The following is a 24746-nucleotide window of genomic DNA, read 5'->3' on the forward strand; positions in this document are numbered from 1 at the left end:
CCAAGCTAGGGTAGGAACAGTGAGGAAGGGTGGAGAAAGAATCCTTGCACTGTAACAGCTCCCTGAGCTCTGTACCTGAAAGACAAGGACAGGTACTATTTAGACAGTGATTAAAGGATTTATATCCTACAGCGAGCTCTGCCGCTAAGATGCTGTTGACTGACAGGTAACAAGCACAAGTCACACTGAACTGATGAGGATTCCAGAAATCCCACTAACCATTGTTCTTCCAGGAACTGCTGTGTGCAAGGCAGACAACATCAGACTGTTTCAGACAGGACAGCCTCCATCTTCTTAACCTGATTTATAATGAGCTAATATTAAGTGCCTCTGTGAATCTTAGCTGTTGATGTTACACACTGAAGTGGAAAGTCAGTTTAAGTTTTCTTACCTAGTTATAAAAAGTCCTAAGTAAAACAGCCTCAGGCCTGGCACAATTAGAATGATAACAAAACTATCCAGTATCCATTAAAATGCATTTATTCATTTTAATTCAAAGGTTTAACAACTATTTGCCCAATGATCTGGACTTAGGGCATAACAACAAAAAAACCCCATCAGACCAAAATACAAAAACAAGTACACAAATTACCCCAATATTTGTAAATATTACCTCATAACCAAGGTTTAGCACATTAAAAAGTTTACAAAATTTATAACACTCATACAAATTATTCGGAACTAACAGCATATGTGGCAGTTGAGTCCATCCACATCCATCCTTGCCCTTGCCAAACCATTCTGTGCCTGGACAATGCCATGCCTGGGCTAGAGGGTGGGGTAACCATACCTGCAAGTTTGGGAAGCCCCCCTGGTGCTCCAGCCCAGGCCCCTGGCACAGCATGGCTGGGGAGAGCAGGGTGTGCTCACTGCTCTGCCTGCTGCGTCCTCTGCAGCATTGGGAGAATGACTCAGGAAATGCAGAAATAATTTAAAAAAGTACAAAATTGACCCTGAAGAAAATAAAATCATTTATAAAACAGCTTGGCTTTGACTAAGTTACACCAACAGCTGCAAGACAGATTTACAGCAATATCACTTGAAGTACGAGATCACAAAAATCAACAGATTTGTTATGAGTCTTGTCACTGTAGAACTGAAAACATCAAAGCTGACATGTCTGCCTGCAGAAACCTCCCACCAGGGCTGACATACACCCTCTTCTGGGGTTTTGGCCTTTTCAGAGCTTTGTTGACTATAAAGACTAATTTAATTCCTAAGAATCCACCTTGAGGGAAACAATGCAACACTAAAGAAAACACCACAACTCTATTTTCCATTAGCTATGGATGCATAGAAAACAAATGCTTCTGGTTTAGATGCAAGACTTAGGACATAAAAGTAGAGTCAGTAAACAGTTGCACATAGCCATTTCTGAAAAATACAATTCAGCTTTACAAAATGATCTCAAATACACAGAAATACCAAAACTCTTGATTGTAACCAGAAACAGAAACCTACAAACAGGTACTCTCTGACCTCCAGGTTTGCAAATGGACTGACTTTTCCTGTCTCCCAAGTTCACCAAGGCAGCAGCTGCTCAAGCACACATAAGCTTTGCTAAGAGCAGCATCTTTGAACCCTAAGAAGCTGAACCAAAACCAGCTCCAGGTGCACGTTCACAGACTGGCTTTTCATCGATTTATAAACATGGGCAAGAGCTGTTCCTCTGCACCCTTCAGAAGAAACAAGATGCAAATTCTCCTTTGGTGCTTAAAAAAAGGAAGTTGAAAGAGATACAGCTCAGAGAGTCTGAATCCCTGGGAAAATAGCACTGCAGGGATTCTGGAAAACTAAAGCCATGGCACAAGGTGGGGAGTGCAGAAATGTTACTGGTTCACCTCTGCTTTGGAGGGCTACTTACTCCAAGGCTGCATAAACAAACCCATCACCAGATAGGTTTATTATAGCTATTAATGCTTCATTTATGGTGCACTTGGAGGGAAATGCAGCCAGTGGCAGCAGGAGTAATGAATTTCCTTACTCCTTGTTTCTTTTGAAATGCCTACAGTACTAACAACTGGAGGGCTCTGTTCAGACCCCTGAATCCATACCAGAATCTCTGAAGGCCAGGCACTGGCACTGCACAAGAATTTTTTCAGGTATTCTGGCCAGCAAATGAATGCTTTTTGGGATGAGATTTTACACTCTGCTTCAGCTGCTGCTGCTGGGAACAGTGGGTCTGGCTGTGCAGCCCCACAGCTCCTGCCACTGTTGCTGAAATTCCCAGTGCCACGACAAAGGATTTGGGCACATTGGAGCAGGAGGCCCAGGATACCCTTTCAATTGTGCACTGCAGCACTGTAAAATCTCATCACCAGGTACTGGGCAACAACTTCAAGTTATCTTGACATGGATTGTGTGCGTAACACCCCAGGAGAGAATGCAATCACCTCCCAAGAACAGCAGTAGAGTTTTGTGCTTACATTTCCAGCATAAATAAGCATAAAGCAACCAAAAAAATCTGTATAGTGTAAATGCCTATAAAATAAACCATTCAGGGAAAAGAAAAATCAGCCTCTGCCAGGAAAAACAGCAAAAAACTGCTATAAAGCAGAAGTATTCTGCTTTCCCATTCTTCCCCATATTCTGCACATATAACAACTTCTGGCCGATGCATCTTCTCAGCAGATACCAGAGTTAGATGAGGGGAAAAAAAAATAAAGGGCTGCTATTTGGAGAAGTGTTTTCAGTAACTACAATATTCTGATAGGAAAAAAAGGGGAAAATGCTTAAAAAAAAAAGACCAAAAATAGTAAAAAACAAGAAAATAATAATGCTAAATTATTGGCTAAAATCATTCTATTGTAATACTAACTAACACCAGCTGTGTATGCCTGAGGGGTAGTTTAGGTACATGCTGCATGTTCTCAAGTTGTGAGCATACAGTATATTTATACACACACACACACACACACACATATAGCAAGGCATGGAAGAAAGCCAGAAACCAGTTTGTAAATCAGAATATGGGACGATGTATTTCTGATTCAGGTGTACTTTTTTTAATCATACGGAGTAAAAATATTTGAAATAGCCACTTGTTCCCTCACCAATGAAAATTATTTTCTTTTTTAAGGGAAAAAAAAGTCAACTACTCATTCTTACTTTTGCTTCCTGAGGTATAAACGACTGTACCTTAACTTCAGCACATACCTTCAGGTGATCCAGCTGGAGGAGGTATGATGGTTTTGGTTTATCTTACAAGTCACAGCTTTGACAACACAATGGATCTATAAATTCCAGCAAACTTCTGTACAAGAAAAACCTGCAGCCCCCGAAACAGCAGTCTGCATAATGGACTCACAATTCTGGAAAAACAGTCAGGATTGCCCATCTTTCTGCCCAACAGTTTCTCCTCTTGCAAAATTTGAGCAGGTACAGTTGATTATTCTGCCCATGTACATCCTGTTCTCCAAAAGACACACTGATGGGAAGATTTAGTCACATTACTAAACTGGAACATGTTCTCTGCAGTAGAGGCCTGCGCTGATTTGACATTCCTTTTTATACCAGTATTTAAAATCAGTACACATGATGTATCAGAGCTGTTGAGAGAACAGAGTTTCATTTTGTTTGTTCACTAACCAGTGTGGATCTAAGTAGACAGAGCAGGAATGTTTCAAAAGCTACTAAGGATAAAAAAGAAAACTGATGTTTACATTGGATTTTGGATCTCCACTCCTCCTCCAGTCTAAGCTAAGTGAAAAAAACCATTTTGTTCAAAGTAAGGATAGAACAGCAGATCCAATATCTTATCATGGCTTATACATAACATGGTCTTTTGAAATTATTCCAACATTATTTTTTTCCCCTCACCAAAATAAAAGCATCTCCAAAGCATCATGATGGGACTTCACTAGATAGATACTTACCCACTGCAGCTTAGAAATTAAGTACTTGATTAATTCTTTTTTTTTTTAATGAGTTATTGTTCCCCAACATCTTTAACCAGCTTAAAGAAAATACAGTAGAACCTCACTGTTTTGCACTTCTGATTGGAAGATTAGATGTGACTATTTTTGGAACATTCAAGCTTTAAGAGTTAAGCCAGGATGATGCAGTTCAGCATGTTGGTTCCCATCAGTGGAGTGTTACAATTCAGCATTATTTCCTATTCTACAAGTGTAATGTTCTTTAATGGAACATGAGTCAAAACGAGGTAGCACTGCCACTCTCTTTGCTGGAATGTGGACAGGTCCTGGCCTAATTTTAAATGGTGGCTTAGCAAGATTCTACTGTAATCTATACAAAATGTATAAAACACAAACCTTCCCCAGAATAAGGCCACTAATTTTGCCATTGGCAATAGGCAGTGTGAAACAGCAGGTAAAAAAAAACCTCACTTGATTACAGAGGTGTTTTTGAGGCAAAAAACTGTGGGAAGAAGTATAAAGCCATTGTCCTCTCATCCCTTCTCTTTGTTTTCCAGTATATCTCTGCTTCCTGTATGAACTACTCTGTGGGGAGAAATTTCAGTCTATTTTCTTAGTTGGGAGTCTAAGCAAGTCCATGCCCCATTTAAAGGTGGGGACAGCACTGTGAAACAGCAGGATGACAAGCTTCCCATGAGTCATGGTCATGACAGTCTGATGTCCAGATGCCCAGATTCGATACCAGGGCCCATAAAAAGGATCTGAGACAGCTGGGCACAACATGTTGTTCAAATTCACTTCTGTAACCTGAGGAAACAACAACAAACCTATCGATTAATGATATTTTTACATCACACTGATATCCTGAGACACCTAAAATGGTGACAATTTCGAGAATTACCATAATAATCAAAATGTTTTGGTGACACACTTTTGCTCAACACAAGTAGGGCAGCTTTCAGAAAAAAAGCAGATCCAAATTCCATTGTGTATTTAATAAATGGATTTATGCAGGTACATAACCAATTTATGAAATACTTTACTAATATTTGTAAGATAAGGTATGCAAATGCTCAGTGGAACATGCAATTTGCATACAATTAGTCTCATCAAAAATTTGCATGCAAGTAGTCTCACCCATGTAGACCTGAACACTCAAACTAGTCAGTGTTTTTACCCTGAAGGTACTTGCAAACTATCCATTTATTAACCTGTGTTTACTTACCAATCCCAGGATCTGCAAGATGCTAAAATGATAGACAAACATAAACCCCGTGGATAAAAGAGCCCACCAGAAATTGCAGAGCGGTTCAGGGGTGTAGATACCTTGAAAAGAAAGGAATACATTAGTGTTCAGCTGCACTGCTGTGCCCACACTCAACGAATAATCCTCTCTCCTGCTCTCTGCATGTCAGGGCATCTGGCTTGAGCTGATAACCCCCTCAATACCATTATAGTAATTAATATTTCAAAGCTTTATTTCTTACCTGGAGCATCCTGATCAGCTTCTTCCCTCCTCCTTGTCCAGCAGTGAAATGTACAATATGTTATCTCACTAAACTTGCCTATTTTTCACTAACATCAATGGTATTTACTTCATTTTTCCTTCTATCCCAGAAGTAATAAATACAGTGATGGTGTACAATGAATCTTCCAAAATCAGGTTATTTATACTTAAACACCTGCTTCTTGCAGGGATTACGATTTCAGCATGCACAGAACTGACTTAGGTATCAGCAGGTCCTGCACAGCCTATATTAGAGTACAGCTTTATTGTCCCTTCCTAATTTTATGGTTGTTTAAAAAGGAACTTGCAGCAATAATGCCAAGGAACAGAAAAGCTGTATGAAGTGGTCAATCCATTAATGACAGGCTGTGCTTTCAAATGAAAGCTGCTGTGGAGACATTTTCAGATATACACTACTAACAGTTTTACAATCAGTAGATATCACAGATACTGTAAAATACTTTTTCCCTTCAAATGAAGTAGCAGATATATTATTCCAACCTTTCTCTCCCCTCTCAAAACCAGGTTTTACTGACATAACACAATGTTCCTTGATCTAGAATGTACCAAGGAAATCAGATTTAATAAGAGTACTCATAGATACAAGAGAATTTTAGGCATTAAATACTCAAATTTCTTATGGTGAGAACAAAACCAGTTTACAGAGTTCTCAAAACTCTCACTAGCAGACATGAAAACTACACTGTAAGATATGTGGAAAAATATTACTTTCCTTATGACTTTAATAACTTAGCCTCAGAACACGAAAGAAAGACGCACAATGTCATGCTGTTTGGCTGCTGTAAGAGTTTCAGAGGATTATAAAAATACACTGGCAATTTTTATCTGCCTTTATCTGCTCTCTGATCCATTAGATATTATTAAATACTGGAACATGTATCCAGTACTCAAAGGACAGCTTAGAGCACAGAGTGCAATATTGATACTAGCCTTGGCTAGCCAGCACACTCAGTAATTACCAGGAAGTAATTAAAGACCTCAGCATACACTGTACAAGACTGCTGGGAACTCCAGTAACTCCACATGCAGAGTAGCTACCTCAGCACCCACCAGACCACAGCTGCTATGAAAATGCCTGTGTGTGGTATCCTGTGAAGATAAATAAGAGTAACTGCTGTGACCACATCACTGTGTAATGGTGCACCTCATCTCAGGTTTAAAGCCTCTAAAGCAATGCTTTCTCGAGCTCTGTGACCCTTTCAAAATTCCTTTTTGCATAGTTTTCTTCCATAGTTTGTACCCATCATGCCAGTTCAAATTGATTTTGCAGTAACTACCTTAATAAGTTAAATTAAATAGCATTTTGTGAATACTACAAGTTCAAATTTACCTACATACCTACTGTTGTCTAAAACTGCACACCATGTTTCAGTGATAACCCTGTGACTTGGTGAGACCATGACAAATATAAGCACAGAAGCTCTTGGAAAGCACCAGGCAGCTTGTAAGGTTTCTTATGCAGTGGGTAGGTGAAGGCCAGAAGTGTGTGAACAGCAAGTAAAATCCAAAGACAAAAGCAAACTCTACAGGAATCACTTTAAGTTCTGCCAGTAAAGGGAAAAAATTCCAACAGTAATTCTTGGGATGAACTTGGCAAGTGTGAGCTAAGAGCTGGCACCCTATTTTGGAAACAGCTCAGAAGTCTTGACTTAAATAGCACTGATATTCATTAAACTCTATGGCCTGAAAACATCAGATAGGTGACACCACCTTCAATATGGTTTTTCATTACAGAGAGAAGAGGGGGAGGAACGAGCCTTGGTGTCAGAGTGCAGGAGATCATGGCTCTATTTTTGGCTGCACCAACTTTAGGTGACCTGGTCAAGCTTTACAGAAACTCTTTGTGCTCCCTCCTCCACTGCAAAGAAAACACTGCTTGACTCGTGAAATTTATTTATATTGTCCTTGCAGTTTTAGGTGCATGTTTAACCTAGATACAAAACACAACATGAAATTTAAATAAGGTATCAAAGCAGCTCCTGGGAACTGGCTGAGCAGTGCTAAACCAAATTAGGTTTCTGTTGGCAGTTGCCTGTGTTATTTCAAAAGTATTTGACAAAGCCTGGTGAGAATCTAAAGGGGTGAGCACCCAGGAAAGCTAAAATACAGACACCTCCATATGCAGGTGATTTACAGTGCAGGCAGTGTATAAACATCAATATAAGTCACCCCTGCTCTGAAATGAGACTGGAGGAAGACAACTGTCATTAAAAGACTGAGGAAATTGCATAAGATGACAACACAGATCTGTGGCACAACTTGGCTTTGAACCCAGGCTTCTCATGTCCAGCTTCAGTCTAGGCAGGGAATCATATTTCAGAGGTCCCTTAGGAGAGCTGTTCAGGCTCCCCTAGCAAGGAATTTCACTCTGCTACATCCTCGCTCTGTTGCAAAATTAAAAAAAAAAAAAATACATCAGCAACTCTCACTCTCTACAGATTTTTGGTCTTTGTACTAAAAATATCCCTCCTCGTTAGGCTTAGCAATCCTGAAAATAATGGTGTGATTTTCAGCAGTAGCACTGTTTGGACATGAAGGGACAAAAGGGAAACACTGACCTCCACACAAAAACACTTTGGAACACTCTAGATTCCACAGTGTGCTTTGGGAAACTAATTTTAAATTCATACCTGGGATATTGTCTGTACCTTTTCCATTAGATAAACGCCCAGTATAGATTTTATTACTCTACAGTCCTGCTATTCAACAGATGGCTGTTTAATGGAGCAGTGTGGTCTCTTTTCCATAGCACAGTCTGTTAACAGAAACACACAAACAGGAAAATTGAGGCCCAGCTGAGTGGCTGTTTGAAGGGCCTGCGTTGGCTTTGGCAAAAGCTCCTTGCTGCTTGCATAGGAAATCAATTTCAATAGGTGGGAGCAGAGAGTTTCATTCTCTGTTTACAAAGGATCATGGGCAATTCTTCTACATTAGGCACTTACAGAAATTTAGTCCAACTGCCAGTGTGGCACTGATCTCATTCTCAAAAACACTTGTGCCCCTGACAGTTGAGACCATTCCAAGTCAGGGCCATCTAGGCAGGCTGTATGTTTGCTCCTGGGTTGGAATAGCATGGCAGGGGATCCCTCAGCTTAAATTAAACTTTGTTACTCCAACAGCATTGACAGGAAGGATTCCATATAGACTGAAGAGCTTGGGGGTCTTTATCTGCTTATGTAACAAGATTTTGTTCACCTTGAATTTGTCAAGTTGTCCATTTTGCCCTCTAGGAAATGGAAGCATAGCTTTAAAAGCTAAACATCAACAAAGAGATACCATTGCTTTTATACTCCTCCCTCCTCCCAATGTGCTAGTTCAAATGTTCTTATGAACTATTATTTTTATTTAAAATTCTTAATACACAGGCTTGTGAAAATTTGAACACAACTTAATAGAAAGCAGTACTCCTTTTGTATTTCTGTGAAAGCACAATGCAGGAGAGAATTACTCCTCTGTTTGAATTAGAGAATTAGCATCTAAATATAGTACAAATTTTTTATTTAGTAGGGTTTAAAATAATCTCTCTAATGTCTTGCTTTCATTCCCACTACATTTGATAGAGCTTTATGAGTTTTCCAGTGCTGCAGACTCTTTTTCAGTTGTCTTATAATTACAAGTAGACCTGCTTAATCCAAAACTCAGAGCAACTATTATAATTCTGTCATTTTCAAGCTTACAAAAATGTGAGGGCAAATTTATTTTCCTTTTATTTCCCTTGATCAGAGGGTTAATTCCAGTTGAGTGGCCTATTGAGCTAGCCTAGAGACAAAACTTCCTTTCCAGGGGAGAACAGGAAAAAAGATGTTCTCAAGAGGATGATCCTGAAATCCATGTTTCCCCTACAGCTGTTCTGACTCCATGTGTAGGTTTCAAACTAATACCTTATGCCAGGAGGTTTCTGTTTCCCCTAGCACTAGGCTACTCTCATCAGAACCAGCTCAGACAGGGCTCTTATATTACCTGTTCCTCTCAGGAATCATTTTTTACATTCCATAAAGCAGCAGTAGTTCTTCCTCATCCTTCATACAGTAGCAGTTCTTCCATATACTAGCACCTACCCTTCTAAATTTCTCCACCTCCTGGAGAGAGATTTCATTGTTCAAATGAACTGTAACTGCTCAGTGCAAAAAGCTCAGAGGGTCACAGGACAGAGACATGTCCCCTCCTCTTTATCTCCAGCTCTCTTAAATCATCAAACAAGATTATCCTGGAATAGTCAAGCTACAAGAGACTGCAGCCTGAGCCTGCTGCCAGAGTGACAGCACACAGAGCTACCCTGCTGTTCAAGGTGCCACAGCACAAGCACAGCTCGACAGCAAACCACACATTTATGTCTAATACATGGCATTCAGCAGGTAGAGAAATCTGCAGTAGGAACACAGAATTGCCAGCAGCAGACTAGGGAAATAACACACAATAGTCAACATGTCTCTAAGTAATACCATTTCAGCAGAAGAGCTGTACCACACATTATCAAGTATTTCAATGAAGATGGAGATAGACTAGATTTACGACTACGTAAGTATATCCCAATATAAAGTGGTATTTCTCCTGGGTCACTACTAAGGTATATAATAAAGCCTGCTTTATAACTCCTTTAAAAAGTGATGGAAAAAATCAGCTAAATACAGCTAAGTGTCACAAAGTGCCTGACAGGGTGCAACAGCTAAGAAAAGGTCTTTAAATATGGTAATCCCCCACTCTAGCCAGCAAGTCCTAACAGCAAGGAAAACACAAGTTTAGTGTTTTAATTGCACTTTCCTAATTTACAGCTAAAGGCAAACTGATCCTTTCATCTGTCCTTGGTATCTGTGCTCTGCATCTTCCAAGGAGCCCAGGCTGTGCTGAGGTCAGGATCGCTGTCCTGCTCGGAGAGAGCTGCCTGAACTGGGCTGCTGCTGCCTGGCTGCTGAGGACAACAGAGGCATTCTCCATGAGAAGGGAGAAACGGAAAATAAAATCAACAACTTCAACTGACTTTGTGACAATGCCACAGAACTTATCTCTTTGAAGACACTTGGATCAACAAAGAAAAGGGCTTTAGGACTTGAGTCAGACACTGATTCTTCATGGCCTATAAATACACAGCACTTGCCTTCTAAGACAATTCCGCCTCTACTCCCAGCAAACAAGTCAATTATTTAGGGTGTCTGCGCAGAGCTGTACAGCGGCAAATCGTCTCTATGGACGCACGGGGCAGAGTCCCGTCAGGTGCGGGTGCGATGAGGATTTCCCGCGCTCTCCGCACTCCCCAGCCCAGCCCGGCCCAGCCCGGCCCAGCCCGGCCCAGCCCGGCCCAGCCCAGCCCAGCCCAGCCCGGCCCGGCCCAGCCCGGCCCAGCCCGGCCCAGCCCAGCCCAGCCCGGCCCAGCCCAGCCCAGCCCGGCCCAGCCCGGCCCAGCCCAGCCCAGCCCAGCCCGGCCCGCTCCCTTCCTTCCCTTCCCTTCCCCTCCCCGCGGGGCTCAGCCCGCAGCCGGCACTGCCGGCGCGCAGCTCCCCCTGCCGGCCGCGGCCCGCAGCGCAGCGCCGGGCTGTCCCGAGCTGCAGGCACAGCGCTGGGCACGGCGCTCCTGCAGCCGCACACTGCCGCATCCCGCAGCACCGACAGCCTCTCCTGCTTGCCGGAGTCATTAACTCAAATAAATAACACTGCCCATAACCTGCCCTAGGTTTGCTTTCCCCTGAACATAAGTTGGCCTTCATGTCAATCTGCTGTGGATTGATGTAAATTAGAGTATCATTTGATCACTGCACCGAGGAAATAACTCTGCCTTGGTTAAATTTCAATACGACTTGAAGTTCTGAAATAAAGTGCACACCTCATCTTGGCAAACCCATCTGAAAATCTGACCAAACAAGCTCAAGGAGCAGGATAGTCAGGAAGAGTCATCACCATCAGCCTCTAAGGCTCATATAGTGCAAACTAGACTTTCTTTTGTTACCTTAAGGGTATGCAGCTAAAAAACTGAGATGCCCTGACCACCACTGAAGGTTTCTAAGAGTCTCACTTCCCAAGGACAAGAGAAAAGGTGTCCTACAATGTCTGGTTCAACTACTCCAGCTATTTCTAGAATGCTGTGTCCTGCCCAAATGCAATACTACAATTTTGGGAGGCATTCACAGGTGACAAAAGGTGAGATTCATCCAGAAAAATAGAAGTGCCAACTGCAGATATACTTTATGTAAGAACTGACTTGAGGTAGGAATCCTGTGTGCTGGCCCATTACATCCACACTACATCTATTTTGCATGAGAGCCTCTTAGTGCAGCCAAGAAAGACAAGCCATGGTGTAAAAGCATTTAATTTTCCTAGCCTGCATGCATGTCTATGTATACATGCACTTGGAAAGAAAATATGTCAAGAAAGGGAAGTATGGCAATTTATATTCACTCAGTACTGAGAAGGAAGAGAGGAAAAGGTTTTATTTCCCAGGAGGGATCCATGTCCTTGAGCTCCAGTGAGTTCACTGTGCAACACTGAAGCCTGAGTTCCAGAAACCTCTCTCATCCATGTGCTGCTAAGTGTGGTAAAGCCCCCACACACACAGGGTGGGACATGAAGGCTGCCAGTGCAACATGACCAGTCTGCACCACTAATAAGTAGCAGGAAAAGACAGAAAATAAATTATTACAGCCCTTGCTTACTGTCCCCAGTTTCCTTTCAAAGAGGAAACACTTAAGCAGGGAGGTGGGTGTGTGTGCATTACTGGTGCAATACCTCATTAGCGTGTCAGCAAACTTGGGGGTGCAGCTCTCTATAGTCTGAGCCTCAAATCCACCCTGCTTCAGGTGTTCTGCTCACCCTGCCTTTGAGAAATGTTTAGATCCTATTAAGGTCACCATTAATACAGGCAGATTCCAAATAAAACTGAAGTAGTGTATTTTTCAAAATGCAATCCATTCCTTTTTCTTTTTCCAATTTTCTACCCTTTCATTACTTCTCTCAGTCATAATCCACAGATTCACTGATGGAAGTTCCTTTGTACCATACTGAAACCAAGCTGCATGCTGATCAACATCAGCGATGAATAAGCAATTTTCACAAGATTTATTCAGGACAAAGGCCTGTGTGATCTGTTCAGAAGGTACTTTAAACAAGTGCTAGTGAAATGACAAAATATTAATAAATTTTTTTAGGTTGCATAATTTTTCCATTGAAAATCATCCATTAGGTCACCTGTGGCAGCAGTTCATGGGTGTTTTGCTAATGAATTACAGTCAGACAAGGGGCCAAGAGCATAAGAAATGGAGCAGTTAGTAGTTACACAGCCCAGAGCAATCTCAATTGACAGGTTTAGCCAACAAAATTCCTCTAGCAATTTCACTGCTGCCACACCAACATTAGATGGCAGCAAATACCTGTAAATTAACACAGGGCAGGCGTTCAGAACACTGAACCAGGTGACAAGTGTCCAACACCAAACCCTTCACACTGCAAATCCAGGTCTTGTCAGCCTCAGGTCCTGAGGAACCCTGAGAACCTCTACTTCAAAACAAGCAAAAAGCCAAACCAACCAATCAAAACTTAAATGAACACGTCAAGCATCATCCAAGGCCAAACCTTACAGCAAAGGACATACATATCTTAAAGTGACCTCAGATGGGAATTCCAAGGCCACCAAGTGATTTATTGACATCACAAAAGCGTCGTGTGTCACTGCCTACAGTGCACTCCGTGGCTGTTTATGCTTTCTGCCCCCTGCTCCTCACCATCCTCCTGCAAAGATTATGAGTTTGTGTAACTCCAACTACACTGCACTTTACAATTATTAGCCAGAATTTTAGCATTTCATGGGTGGATTAAAACTAAACTTGGCTGGTATATTTCCCTGATAAGAAAAAGAAACAGAATCATCTTTTGAAGTATGATACTTCACTTTTCCTTTGAACACTTTTCCTTTGAACCCTTTTCCTTTCGTTTCGCTCAGCAGGTTGCAGTGCAAGCAGGTTACTGCAACACAAAGGTTACAGCAAAATAAGGGTGAAGGATTGTGACTGCTGGTATAAAATATAACAGATTCAGCAGGATGGAAGGGGCTGACTGCATCCCACTGCTTGCCATCACATCCTCAGGGCTTTCATTAAAGGCTACTGAACAAGTGGATCATTAATTATCCCATTTTGTTTCCTCGATGGTCAATTCAGGTCTGCTAGAAAATGCAGCTGGAGGCATGTCAGCACTAGAGGGGGGCAGAGCATCACCAGCTGAACACAGAGTGCATTCCCTTCGAGGATCCACAGTTAGAAAAATCACTGGCCAGGGGAACAATTTAGGATTCCCAGACTTACTGAACTATTATGGCCTAAGTGAATGCAAGACAGCAATCTTGTTAGAAGAGATAACAAGCAATCTAGTTCATTTCACTGATATGTGTCAATACATCTCACTAGGGCTTCGGAATTACTGGGATTTATCTAACTAGACAACTAACATTTACAAGGGATACAACAACTTTTTGTTTTCCTCATTTTGAGCCACCAGCAACTGACAATACTGCAAGATGGCAGAGATGCTGCTCCAGAAGACAATGCACATTATGCCAACATATTCTGAATATCCATTTGGGCAATAGACCGTTTTTAAAATATTCATTTCAGTGCCTGACACAACTTGTTACCTGGGTTAAAACTACAACATTAGAACATCAGAAACTATTAATTAAAAACAGAGAAAATTGGTAAAAAAAGGGTAAGAATAAAACTGGTGGTACCCAGTAAGCACAGTTTCTTCATTACAAAGGACCAGCTCAATCCATATGGAGTAAACTGCCAACCTACCTCCTTTCTGCAGCAGATAGATGGGCACAACATAGAGCATCACATGCTGGATGTAATAAATCTCCATTTCAAATGGAAGCTGTGGAATAAGGAAAATATTTGTAAAGATTTTTCATCATTAACAACCGAGTTGCAAGAAACAATTCTCTTTCTGACCCATGACAATGCCTTGAGTTCAGTTATTTTATCACTTATGTATATTAACAAACATTAATGGTCAGTGTCTTGAACATGCAGCTAACTGTACCCATTCCATCCCCCTTAACATAAACACAGAACTTCCAGTAGACAATTCCCAAAATCAGCCAAAGCACAACAAAGAAGGAATAACATAAGATTGCTCTTTTCCTTCTCTTTTCTAACATAAATTACCAATAACAATGCAAACCCCTCAAGTAATCAAACCAAAAACCACACACACCCCACAGCATAGAAGACTTTTTAGAAAGAAAAGATACTTGCTACCTTGTGACAGAACTCTATGAATGAGGTCTTTTATATATAGAAGTATATAAATACATATATGCAAGTAATTACTGAAGAGGCCTGTACAAAAAATCAAAAGCCCTGATTCATATCAATCTGCATGCATGTGTGGTGCTGCTAAGCTGGACCAAATATAAATTAAAATATAAAATTCCCAGTAATTTATTGTTTTTAAAGAGAAGCTGCAGAATTACACGCAAACAAGTTACCAGTTAGTAGTAAATCAGGTATTTCTCACTTGCTGCCAACTTTTAGGTAATTACAATTAGCCATTTGTGTGTTTAGTTGAATTAGTGTAACTTTTTAGAAGAGAAGTCAGGCAGCTAAAACAATACTAAAAATAACTTGAACCATAACTCCAGAATGTTACAGAAATTTCTACATCAACAGAAGTAAAGAGAGGTTGAAAGAGAGTTTGGTTTTCTTCCTAAACAGTAGCCAAACAGTTGGTAAATAACATAGGAATCTTTTACATTCAACTACAATTCTTATATCCTATTTTGAATGTAGAAGATGCTAAAACCAACAGCTGGATTCTGCTAGTCCTGGCATTTCCCCATTGGACACTGTCTTTGTCCTCATGGCAACCTCCAAGGTGGTCAGCCAACTCCTGGGGAGACTAAGCTGTAACAACCCTTCCATACAGTCTGTTGGGTTATTTTATTCCAAGTGCTCTGTATCAAAACAAACCCACGCAAGGTAACAGCATGCAAAAGCAGGGACTTCATGAAAACAGTGACCTTTCTTGAATCTGAACCTTTCCTGCTGCCCTTTGTTGAACAACACATAGAGCAAAGCTGTACCTCTCCCACTTCAGAAACAATTGCTCCTGATATAAACACCACAACATGAGGCACTCACTCCTGCCAAGGAGCATTCTCCATTTATCTGTGGTGTCAAAAGGGCTTCCACAGCCATGGAGTTGTGAGGGTCTGTTACACAAACACTGTGCTGGGACACTCCTGAGAACAGAGTAACAGTTGTTATGCTGCAGTAGGGTTGACAGTATTTTTTTGTGTGTAAAACAAAACATCTTTTTCCCCACTGTAAAAGATGGCTTGTTCTGAAGCCTGGCTGATTATGCAAGTGCATTTCCTGCTATAGAGCTGCAGAGCTGCTGCACAACCAAGCCCTCAAGTTGTACAGCCAGGCTACAACAAACAGAAAAAGAAAGTTGTACTGAGCAACTGACTCACCTGGATCTTGTGCCTTGTCTATAAACAGTTTCATCAATAAAAGACTCACGCAAGTAGCATAAGCACCTTTCACATGCAAAGAGAAACTGGAAATGAAGACAAGGCACAAGGGATCACCCACCAGTCTAAGGTTTGAAGAACCTCTTGGTGAAAACAAGTAAGACTTCACATTCTAACTTAAACCAGCTACTGCCCAAAGAGAGCAATGATGTCTTTCCATGCACTGAACTAAGCTTTAGAAAAATCTCTTCAAGGCAGCAGTAGACTGGAGCCAGAAGTCAGATATTCAGATTAGTTCCCCCCAAAAGAGTATGGACATAATAGTAATTTAGATTAAACACTTAGACACAGCAGCTGGTTTTCAGTGAGCTCACAGGTTAACACTTTGCTCTGTTTTCTGACAGTAACACTCCTCCCTCTGTTAATTATTTATATCCTGGCTCAAGCACTGTACTGAGCAAGAGCAGCTCCTCCATCATTCTCTACAAAGACTGCAGAGTGGCAGAAAAGGAATAGAAGGAATTCAGCTCCCAGATTCTGGTCCTTCCTGTAGCACATCTAGCACACAGGCTAGTAAACACCAAATGTACTGCACCAGCCACCTTCTCAGACCTTATCAGTAAATAACACATCCATACCAGTTTAATGCACACAGCATGTACAACTGCCCAAATACAACTGTACAAACCTTGGCTTCATAACCCACCAGACACCCAAGCACAATCTCTCAACAGCCCCAACTGTTCCTTTGTTTTCCCTTGTGCCAGTTAGATTAAGCCAGCTCAGAGATGACAATGTGCTACCACAACCTATCCCATTTTGCTGTGCAGGCACAGCCATTACAGGCAAACTATTTAGTGCAGTGAATTATTACTCTAACAATCAACAACAATACAGCAGCCAATGATTGGAGCATACACAGAATGTACTCACAGTCCTGCTCAGAGTATGATTCTGTTCCTAACACAGATTTAGAATATGTACCTCTCAGGCCAAATAGTTCTATTATTAGAATATAGCAGCTTCTGGAAACATTAAAACTGCACCATCTAAGCCACATGAGCTGACACCCATGAGTCCAACACCTTTGGGACATGTCCTGTTTTTTACTTTATCTATATCAACATTTTCAGGACATCAGCTTGCAAAAAATCCCCACTTTTAAACCAGTGGAAAGGCTTTCCTTTAAAATCTGATTAATGCAATATGAAAGCTCAGGCAAACCCAGTTACTTTCCAAACAGTTGGAGCCTTTGTGGCAGTTAAATAAATTAACATGCACAGCCAGGTTATCAGAACCTACACTGTGTGCCACAGAACATAAATACAGAGTAAAAAAAAGTCTTTGTAGTCCCATATATCCCCTTATACCTTGCTGACTCCCACTTGGGAGCCTAACAAACCAATTCCCTCAGCATCATCTTTTCCCTTATTTCTGAAAGGGTAAAAAGAACTCACAAAAGAGCTGACTAAATAAACAGTTTTATCTTTATCCAGTGCCTAATCCAATGCACAGAACTTAATTCCATCAGCACATGGCAAATAATGTAGCAAATAACTAGAGTATTTAGATGCCAAACAAATAAAAGTGGGTGCATCTGTTGCTCAAGTCTGTTAATTGTTGGCACCTCAACATCATGCCAAGGCAGGAAAACATTTTCTTGGAAAGAACAGAATAGACTGACCTCATCTTTCAGGCTACATTTTTTTAACACTATCCCAGGTGCCCAGTATAGTCCAACAAGATTTTTAACTGCAAAGTTTAGCATAGTTTAACTGAAAGATTAAAATTCTACAGAAGGTAGAAAGTTCCTACTGTAGTTTCAGTGAATATCTCAACTCTCTACTTCCACTGCCAATACACTACTATTTAAAAAGAATTTTGAAATTACTGAGGTTTTAAAAAACAAAAAAAAAAAAATTAACAGATACATTACAAGGAAATGGAAGAAATTAAATTATGCCAGAAGCTTCCACTTCAGGGTAATTTAGCACTGAAGCATATATACAAAAAGAATACTTACAATGCATTAAGTAATGTAATTTAGCAAAACCACATGACTCTAACAGACTGTGCCACAAAATCTAAGATGTGTTCTGGAAATTACTTTGAACAGGTTAACTCTCACAACCCAAATCCTGATACCCACTAAAGCATCCATCAGCTGCAGAAGCACTGATTGTCTCTCATTCTCAATGACTAAATGAAAAGTTTTTCACCTAGATATTATAAAACCAGAGCAGCCAGCTCAGACAAAATTACTGAGGTTTTTTTTTTTTAAATTCCTACTAGGTTTTTCCTGCTAGACATTTCCTGCTTTCAGGACAATGTTGGTGCTAACAACCGCAGTGAGAGTTGTGGAGCAGAATGTGTGTCTGCCACGACAGAATCTGGATCAAGGCAGTGCTGTACAACATCACCCACACTATCCTGTGCCAGAAGAAACGTGGAAAAGCGAAAAGCCTGGCAAGCAGCTGTTAGGCCAAAAATATCCTAAGTTGTAATTATTCCAAAAATATTTACTCTTGGACATTATCTTTTGGCTCCCCTGTTCCCAGTTACAGGGACAATTTTATAGGTAGTCTGTATCTTTCTTGTTTAATCACCACTGTCCTAATATGAATGAGATCTGTGATAATGGCAGAGAAAATACAAGTTAATGATTTATTAAATACGTCAACACTTTTTCCTTCAAAGGTTACCCACAACAATTTTTTCATGCCTCAGGCTATATTTACTTAAAAAGCAGATGGTTTTAAATACAAAATAAAGAGTTACCCTTATTAGGAAAACACTTGCTTTGTTCATGTGTTGCCTCTTCAACGGCACCAAGTTTTAATAAAATATAATTGCAAACTGCACATCAGCATAAATTGAGCCTTAATCTTATTTACAGTCAAGATTTGCATATGGAGAGCCACCAGTGAGATCTGGAGTGGAGTCTGAAGCCCAAAACAATTTTGTTAATAACATTAATTCACCCTCTAATATGGACATATAGTTTGCTCAAATATAAAGTACTTGTATCTATCTTAAAACAGACATTAAAATAACTGCAACAACAGATTTTTGCAGGTAAGTCATATGAAAAAAATTAAAAGCATCTAGTCATATGTGCATATACATATACACCCCCTCTACATATGTATGGATAACAGCTCTTGAAATAATCCTTGGAAATATTTCATTTCATTCACATTCAAAATAGCTTTTCTTACCTTTAACTCTCAATGGGTTTAAGAATCTCACTAGGAACACCAACAGGCTAATTTTTTTTGTCCAGGAAGACTGAAGTTTTACAGCAGATTTGGAAACTTGCATGGGAAAAAAAGAAATCTGCTCTGCCTAATCTTGGGGGAGAGGGGATGACAGCCAACAACAACACTTGGCATTTTCCAGGCCTGAGGAATCTTACATTTACACAGAGTCTGAAAAGCCTGAAACTGAATTTTGACCACAGGCCACAAGGTTAACCTGTGAAAAGCCTCTTTCAAAGCCATCAAATTTTCCCTCCATTAATGGCTAGAAAAGAACTAACACTCAATACAGCAGTGTTGTCTTTTCACACTGAGTTATAAACATCAAAAAATCCAAGATTGGTATTTTGGCTCCACTGTAGTGACCACAAATCTACAGCCTGGTAAAATGAACTTTAAACAGCCAAGCAAAGCAAACATCTGACATCTCTCCAAGGAAAATCTTTCAGAAATATATAAAAGAGGAGGAGGAAAACCACAGTTCACTCACCAGGCGTGTATTAACAACAGGAAACAGCAATGCTAAGAGGGCCCCATTCAGCATATGCATCTGCAACCTTAGAAAAGAGATGGGATATTATTTTCATAGATGGAAATAAAATGCAATATTATCATGTATTTAATGTAGTATCTCTTCAATAAAACACAGCAAGATCCTTGCAAAATTCTTTTGGCTTGAATTTTAATTAAGTCACTATTAAATACCATGATATACTGTTAAATACAACAACCTGGACAAAAACCTATCTTTAAATACACTTAAAGAACTTCCTAAAGTAGGACTGCTTTCTATAATGAGCTTTGGATTCCTAGAAAGCCTGGACTGCCTGTAATCCTGTTCATGATGCAAGCTGCTAAATAGTTGGAATTCTGCTGTTCATTTGTCTTCCAGAGCTTAAAATAGCATCTTTGATAAAGGGTTTTACTCCTGTTTAATGCTGTTCATGCACAGCTTCAAAGTAAAGCTTCAGGAATTTGAAAGAAGTCCCTTAAATAAAAGACAAAATGCCACAGCAAGCCCTAAGCAAAGCACAGGCAGTAAATAATACAATAAAAGTAGTATTATACACTGTATTTTGTATAGCTTTCAGCCATCTTTTTCTGAACTACTGTTGAATCACAGAACAGAAAATTAGTACCAGAACTCTTTCAGTCTACTTTACATCAGACACAAAGTAAAGAATAAACTGTCTCCCACCATTGTCTGTCAAACTCTTAGGAAATTAAAAGTAACTTGGAGGGGAATGGTATTACAATTTTAAAACAGATTTTCAAACATAATTTATGTCCTGTCAGGCTGTTAGAAACACCCATTCTGAAAAACAATAAATATTGCAGCCTCTGCTCCACAACTGGTCCTCAGCAAAGATTTCCTGGACATACTTTTCACACTCCCCAAGACGGAGATGCTAATACAGCTCCTCTGTTCAGCATAATCCCTGCACAAATAAGGAACAGCAGGGAAAGCTGCAGACAGACTGCATGAGGCATTCCCCCAGCATCATTTTTCCAGTAAATGCCTAGATTAAGGAAAGGAAGAACAGAGTTTAATGCCACTGTGGCAACTGCAGCCATTGCCAAGTGCCAGTGCCTGGGAAGCCCCTGAGCCTCCCCACAGCACACTGGCTGCACCTCAGCTGCACTTGGGCTTTGCTGCTGCAGCCCATCTCAGCCTCCTGTACATCACAGACTCTGATGGCTCCTGAAGGCAGCAACAATATGCAGTATTTTAGAAAAGACTGCGCAGATTTGAGAAATACCCAACCCAGCCAGCCAGAATTTGTTTTGCCTATTTTACTTTACCTGTCCACAATTTTGAAATCAGACCCATATCACCTGCATGGCCTTCAGCAAGGCCCGGTTACTCATTCTTACTGAGGAGGGTAAAAAGGTTTGAGGCCCATGACAAAAACTACAGCAGCTCATACACTAATCTACATTCACTCCAATGTTACTGAGCTAATTCACATCCATAAGCCAAACCCACCAGCACACAAGAACCAAGGATAAGAGGCCCAACACCCTGATTTAAGCCCTGACCCTTTTCAAGGTGTCATTTTTCAATCCAACCAATATGCCTTTCCAACTCAATATTTCACTTAATATTTTATAACTTAAGCAGTGATTAACTTCTAAGACACATTGTGCTATTAGATAGAAATATAGTAAGGAAGAGCTATTACCTGAAGAGAATCATTGCAGTCCGACATGGGGGGCAGGCAAGAAGAAAAATCTGAAATGTTAGAAACAAATTTAAATTAATGATAATGACCTATTTTAGAATCCATTTGCTAAATCTTTCCTACCCAGTTCTCTATGTCACAAATCATTTCTAGCCAGCAGAAGTGTTTTACAGTAGAGCTAGAAAGGATTAAAAATCTTTAACAAATTAAAAGGTCTCCCATTACCTACCTACATATAAAAGGATTTAAGCAGTATGAGCAGCACTGAGGATTCAGCTTCTGCCAGTGCCTACAAAACCAGCCAAATTCTAACCAGTTGTTATTCGCATTACAAAAGGCTCTCAAAAAGCAGATTACTGTATTATCAGTCATCTTCTACAGCAGCTCCCACAGCCCTCAGTCATGTCAAGGTCCTTGCTATGCTAAATATCAGCATTTACAACAACCTCACCACTGCCCTTCCCTTCACCAGTGCCAAAATCTCACACAGTAACTTTAAAAGCTTCATATCAGTAAGCCTTATTCTAGATGTGAGGAGATTAATACATAAAAGCTCAGTAATAAAAGTTCTTTTTTTTTTATGTTGTCCACTACTTCAAAGAAGAGACTCTGGTTTACTGTTCAATAAGTATTTCAGCAAAACATGGATCACAGTTTTACTGCTGTTCCTAAAATAAAGTCACAATTATTTCATTGTCAACCAACATTATTTCATTGTCAACCAACAAATTATCACTGAAGCACTTGAAGTGAGAACATTTGAAATATATGTCTGCTTTGTGGATGTCAGATTGGACAATTCACCAAATTTGCTTCTTTCAAGTGTTGCAGGGCTGGAAAGAGGCCTCCAATGGATACTGAAATTTATCACTACCAGACCATATACTTGCAGCAATAGTAGGAGTGTTGAAATCTGGATCACACTATTGATTTTATACAGAAGGTGCTTCCTGTCACTACTATACAAATAAATGTATGAATTCCAAATATTTTATTTCCAGGTCAAGTTCTTAATCCACACACATCTGTATGTTCCATTCAAGTCAGTCTCAACAACAGCTTAGAAGGCTACACACACTCAGGTTTTTTTCCCAAGTCATACAACACTCTAACAAAGGCACAGCAAGAGAGGCAGCAATTAAATATAATGGATTGTACCTCAAGACATTTTCTTAGTGAATACTGTTAAAATCCAATCAGAGTTTCTCTGAAGTCTTGCATTTAAAAAGCAAGCAATCTCAACTCATTAGGGCAGGTTAAGGCGGAAGAGAACATAACAGATTCATGATTAGAATCCACTGACAGACGTTTTGCTGTGCTAAGGGAAACAAAGAAGAAAAAAGTACATGCCAGAAAAATCTTCTGAGAGCTCTATATATCACCTTCCATGTAAGAGCCATACAGTTTCTGGGAAGAGTGTCTAACACTTATTATGTTTCATTATTCCATTGTTACATTTTTTGGAGTAAACTTTGTTTACTAACTAAAGTTCCTTGAATTGTGGACTATGTTTTCCCTTCTTTGGAGACCAAAAATATCTTGTATAGCTCTCCTGTGATAAGTATTTTTTCACATGCTACCTGCGTGCATTAGTCAAACTTTTTAAACACTTCATGTTGTATGTTTGCAAAAGGAGATATATCTAGAGCCACACTAGTTCATCTAGAGTTTTACATTTATTTTATTATTTTCTTAAATTCAGAAATCTGAGAGGAGATATATGTTACTGTTGAAACATAGTTAATACTTCCATGAAACAAATTCTTCTCTTCCAAGAGAGAATTTAATTTCTTTTTATCTCCTACATCTTAAAAAAAATAATCTATACAGTGAGCTTTTCTCTGTATGCACAAAATAAATCATGAATATGTCTTAATCATATTAGACCCTTCTTTTTTAACACACTGCAGTGTGCTCCAACTACTATGTGGTAGAGCAGAAGCTACAATCCAAGTCTGGGAACTGTCTGAGTCTCAGCACTGAGGATTAAAACAGCTCACGTTTTAAAAGGATGGCACTGTTACAAAGACTGAGATGGACACACCAATTTAAATCACTTCACTACCATGGAGACAGGCAAAGAAGAGAACAAGATTCACAGCTGATTATTTTTACTTCCACTCTACTGAAAGAAACAGTTTGAGAACCTGATATGGGGGACAAACAAATATTTAACATTTTTAAGCATGTAAATCCCTCTGTTAAAGGGATCTTTCTGAAAATAAGCCTGACTTCCATTTTTTTATGACAGCAGAGAAATAATCAGAATGTTTATGCTAAAAGTTTAGGATCATGGACAAGATCTTCAAATGCTTTAGCTTTAGCAGCTTAATATCAACACTTTCTCTCTAAATATGTAGCTACTTGCCACGATAAACAAATCTCAGCCTCTTAAAGGGAAGTTTTAGAGGACACACTCCTATCTGATTTTCAAAGATCTGTATAAAATGTGTCATCATTCAGCTCAGAGTAATCAGCAGTCTTTAAACACACAGTTCACAGCAGACAAGCTCATAAGCTCCAACACAAGTGTTCCCACACTGATCCCATAATCCTACTGCTTTTCACTGTCATACTGGAAATTCAATCCTTTGCCTTGCAGGAGGGAACAGCTCTGCTCCATAAACCAAAGAACTTTGTGTTAAACCAGCAGCATGGCTGTGCAGAGCTCCCAGCCTCTGCTCTCCTGCAGAACTCTGAGATTTGAGGCACTGGGGCTATCAGAGCCCCCAGCTCAGCTGGCACTGCAGAGCTCCAGCAGACACAGGCAGTGTGTAGGGTAAAGCACCATGAAGAGGGTTCTCCTTGCCCAAGGCAGAATAACTCAGTTTTCAATTTAGAAGAAACACTAGGAAACAACTTCAATGTCCCCCCTTCTGCTGTTGGTTTCATTACAAATGAAAGAACCACCCCCAAAAGTATTTTAATTTTGACATTCATTTTCTGTCAGTATACTGAGGCAGAGAGTGCCAACAAAATTTGTAATGAAAGGCTTTTCTTCTACAAGTCTTAGCCCTGCTGTGACAGAAACATGCATAACAAAGATCATCTTGTTTGATCAAAACCCTAAAGAGACAAAAGACAATTCAAAAGGTAGTGGGGAAGAACAGAGCAAGTCACACAATCCCAACCATTCCAGATGAAACATGACAGTAGCACTCGTGGATCAATGGGAACACTTAGAGATGTCTGAGTAGTTGCTGGCAGAAGACAGCTGAGCACAGTACCCCAAAAACCCCCTGCACCTGCAGCACATATTTCATTTACCTTTCAGAACAGCAGCCTGCTTGATTTAGTATCTCCTTGCAGCAGACTGGAAACACATCCTTCTTTTCAAACATTCCAGTCATGATCACTTAACCAGATCATAAGTTGATTGGTTTACTGTACTATTTGAAAATGAAAACTTGAAGAGGTTATATTTTAATTTCTACTGGCAATATT

The 24746-nt window shown here is 40.1% G+C and overlaps 1 protein-coding gene across 2 annotated transcripts in view; it reads right to left on the reverse strand.

The window, feature by feature from the left end:
- Positions 1-464: 464 nt before the first annotated feature.
- Positions 465-24746, reverse strand: part of TMEM164 (transmembrane protein 164) — a 33389-nt gene continuing 9107 nt past the window's right edge. For both annotated transcript variants that reach the window (XM_085060364.1, XM_085060363.1), the window contains exons 3-7: positions 21303-21352; positions 19610-19676; positions 14181-14259; positions 5101-5201; positions 465-4682 (exon numbers count right to left, since the gene is read on the reverse strand). In XM_085060364.1, coding sequence (XP_084916490.1) covers positions 4476-4682; positions 5101-5201; positions 14181-14259; positions 19610-19676; positions 21303-21352 — 504 coding nt within the window. In that variant the 3' untranslated portion in view covers positions 465-4475. The remainder of the gene's footprint in view (positions 4683-5100; positions 5202-14180; positions 14260-19609; positions 19677-21302; positions 21353-24746) is intronic.

The sequence above is a fragment of the Lichenostomus cassidix genome, chromosome 4A (genome assembly GCF_008360975.1).
Source record: "Lichenostomus cassidix isolate B80296 chromosome 4A, HeHo_3.0, whole genome shotgun sequence".
NCBI lineage: Eukaryota > Metazoa > Chordata > Aves > Passeriformes > Meliphagidae > Lichenostomus > Lichenostomus cassidix.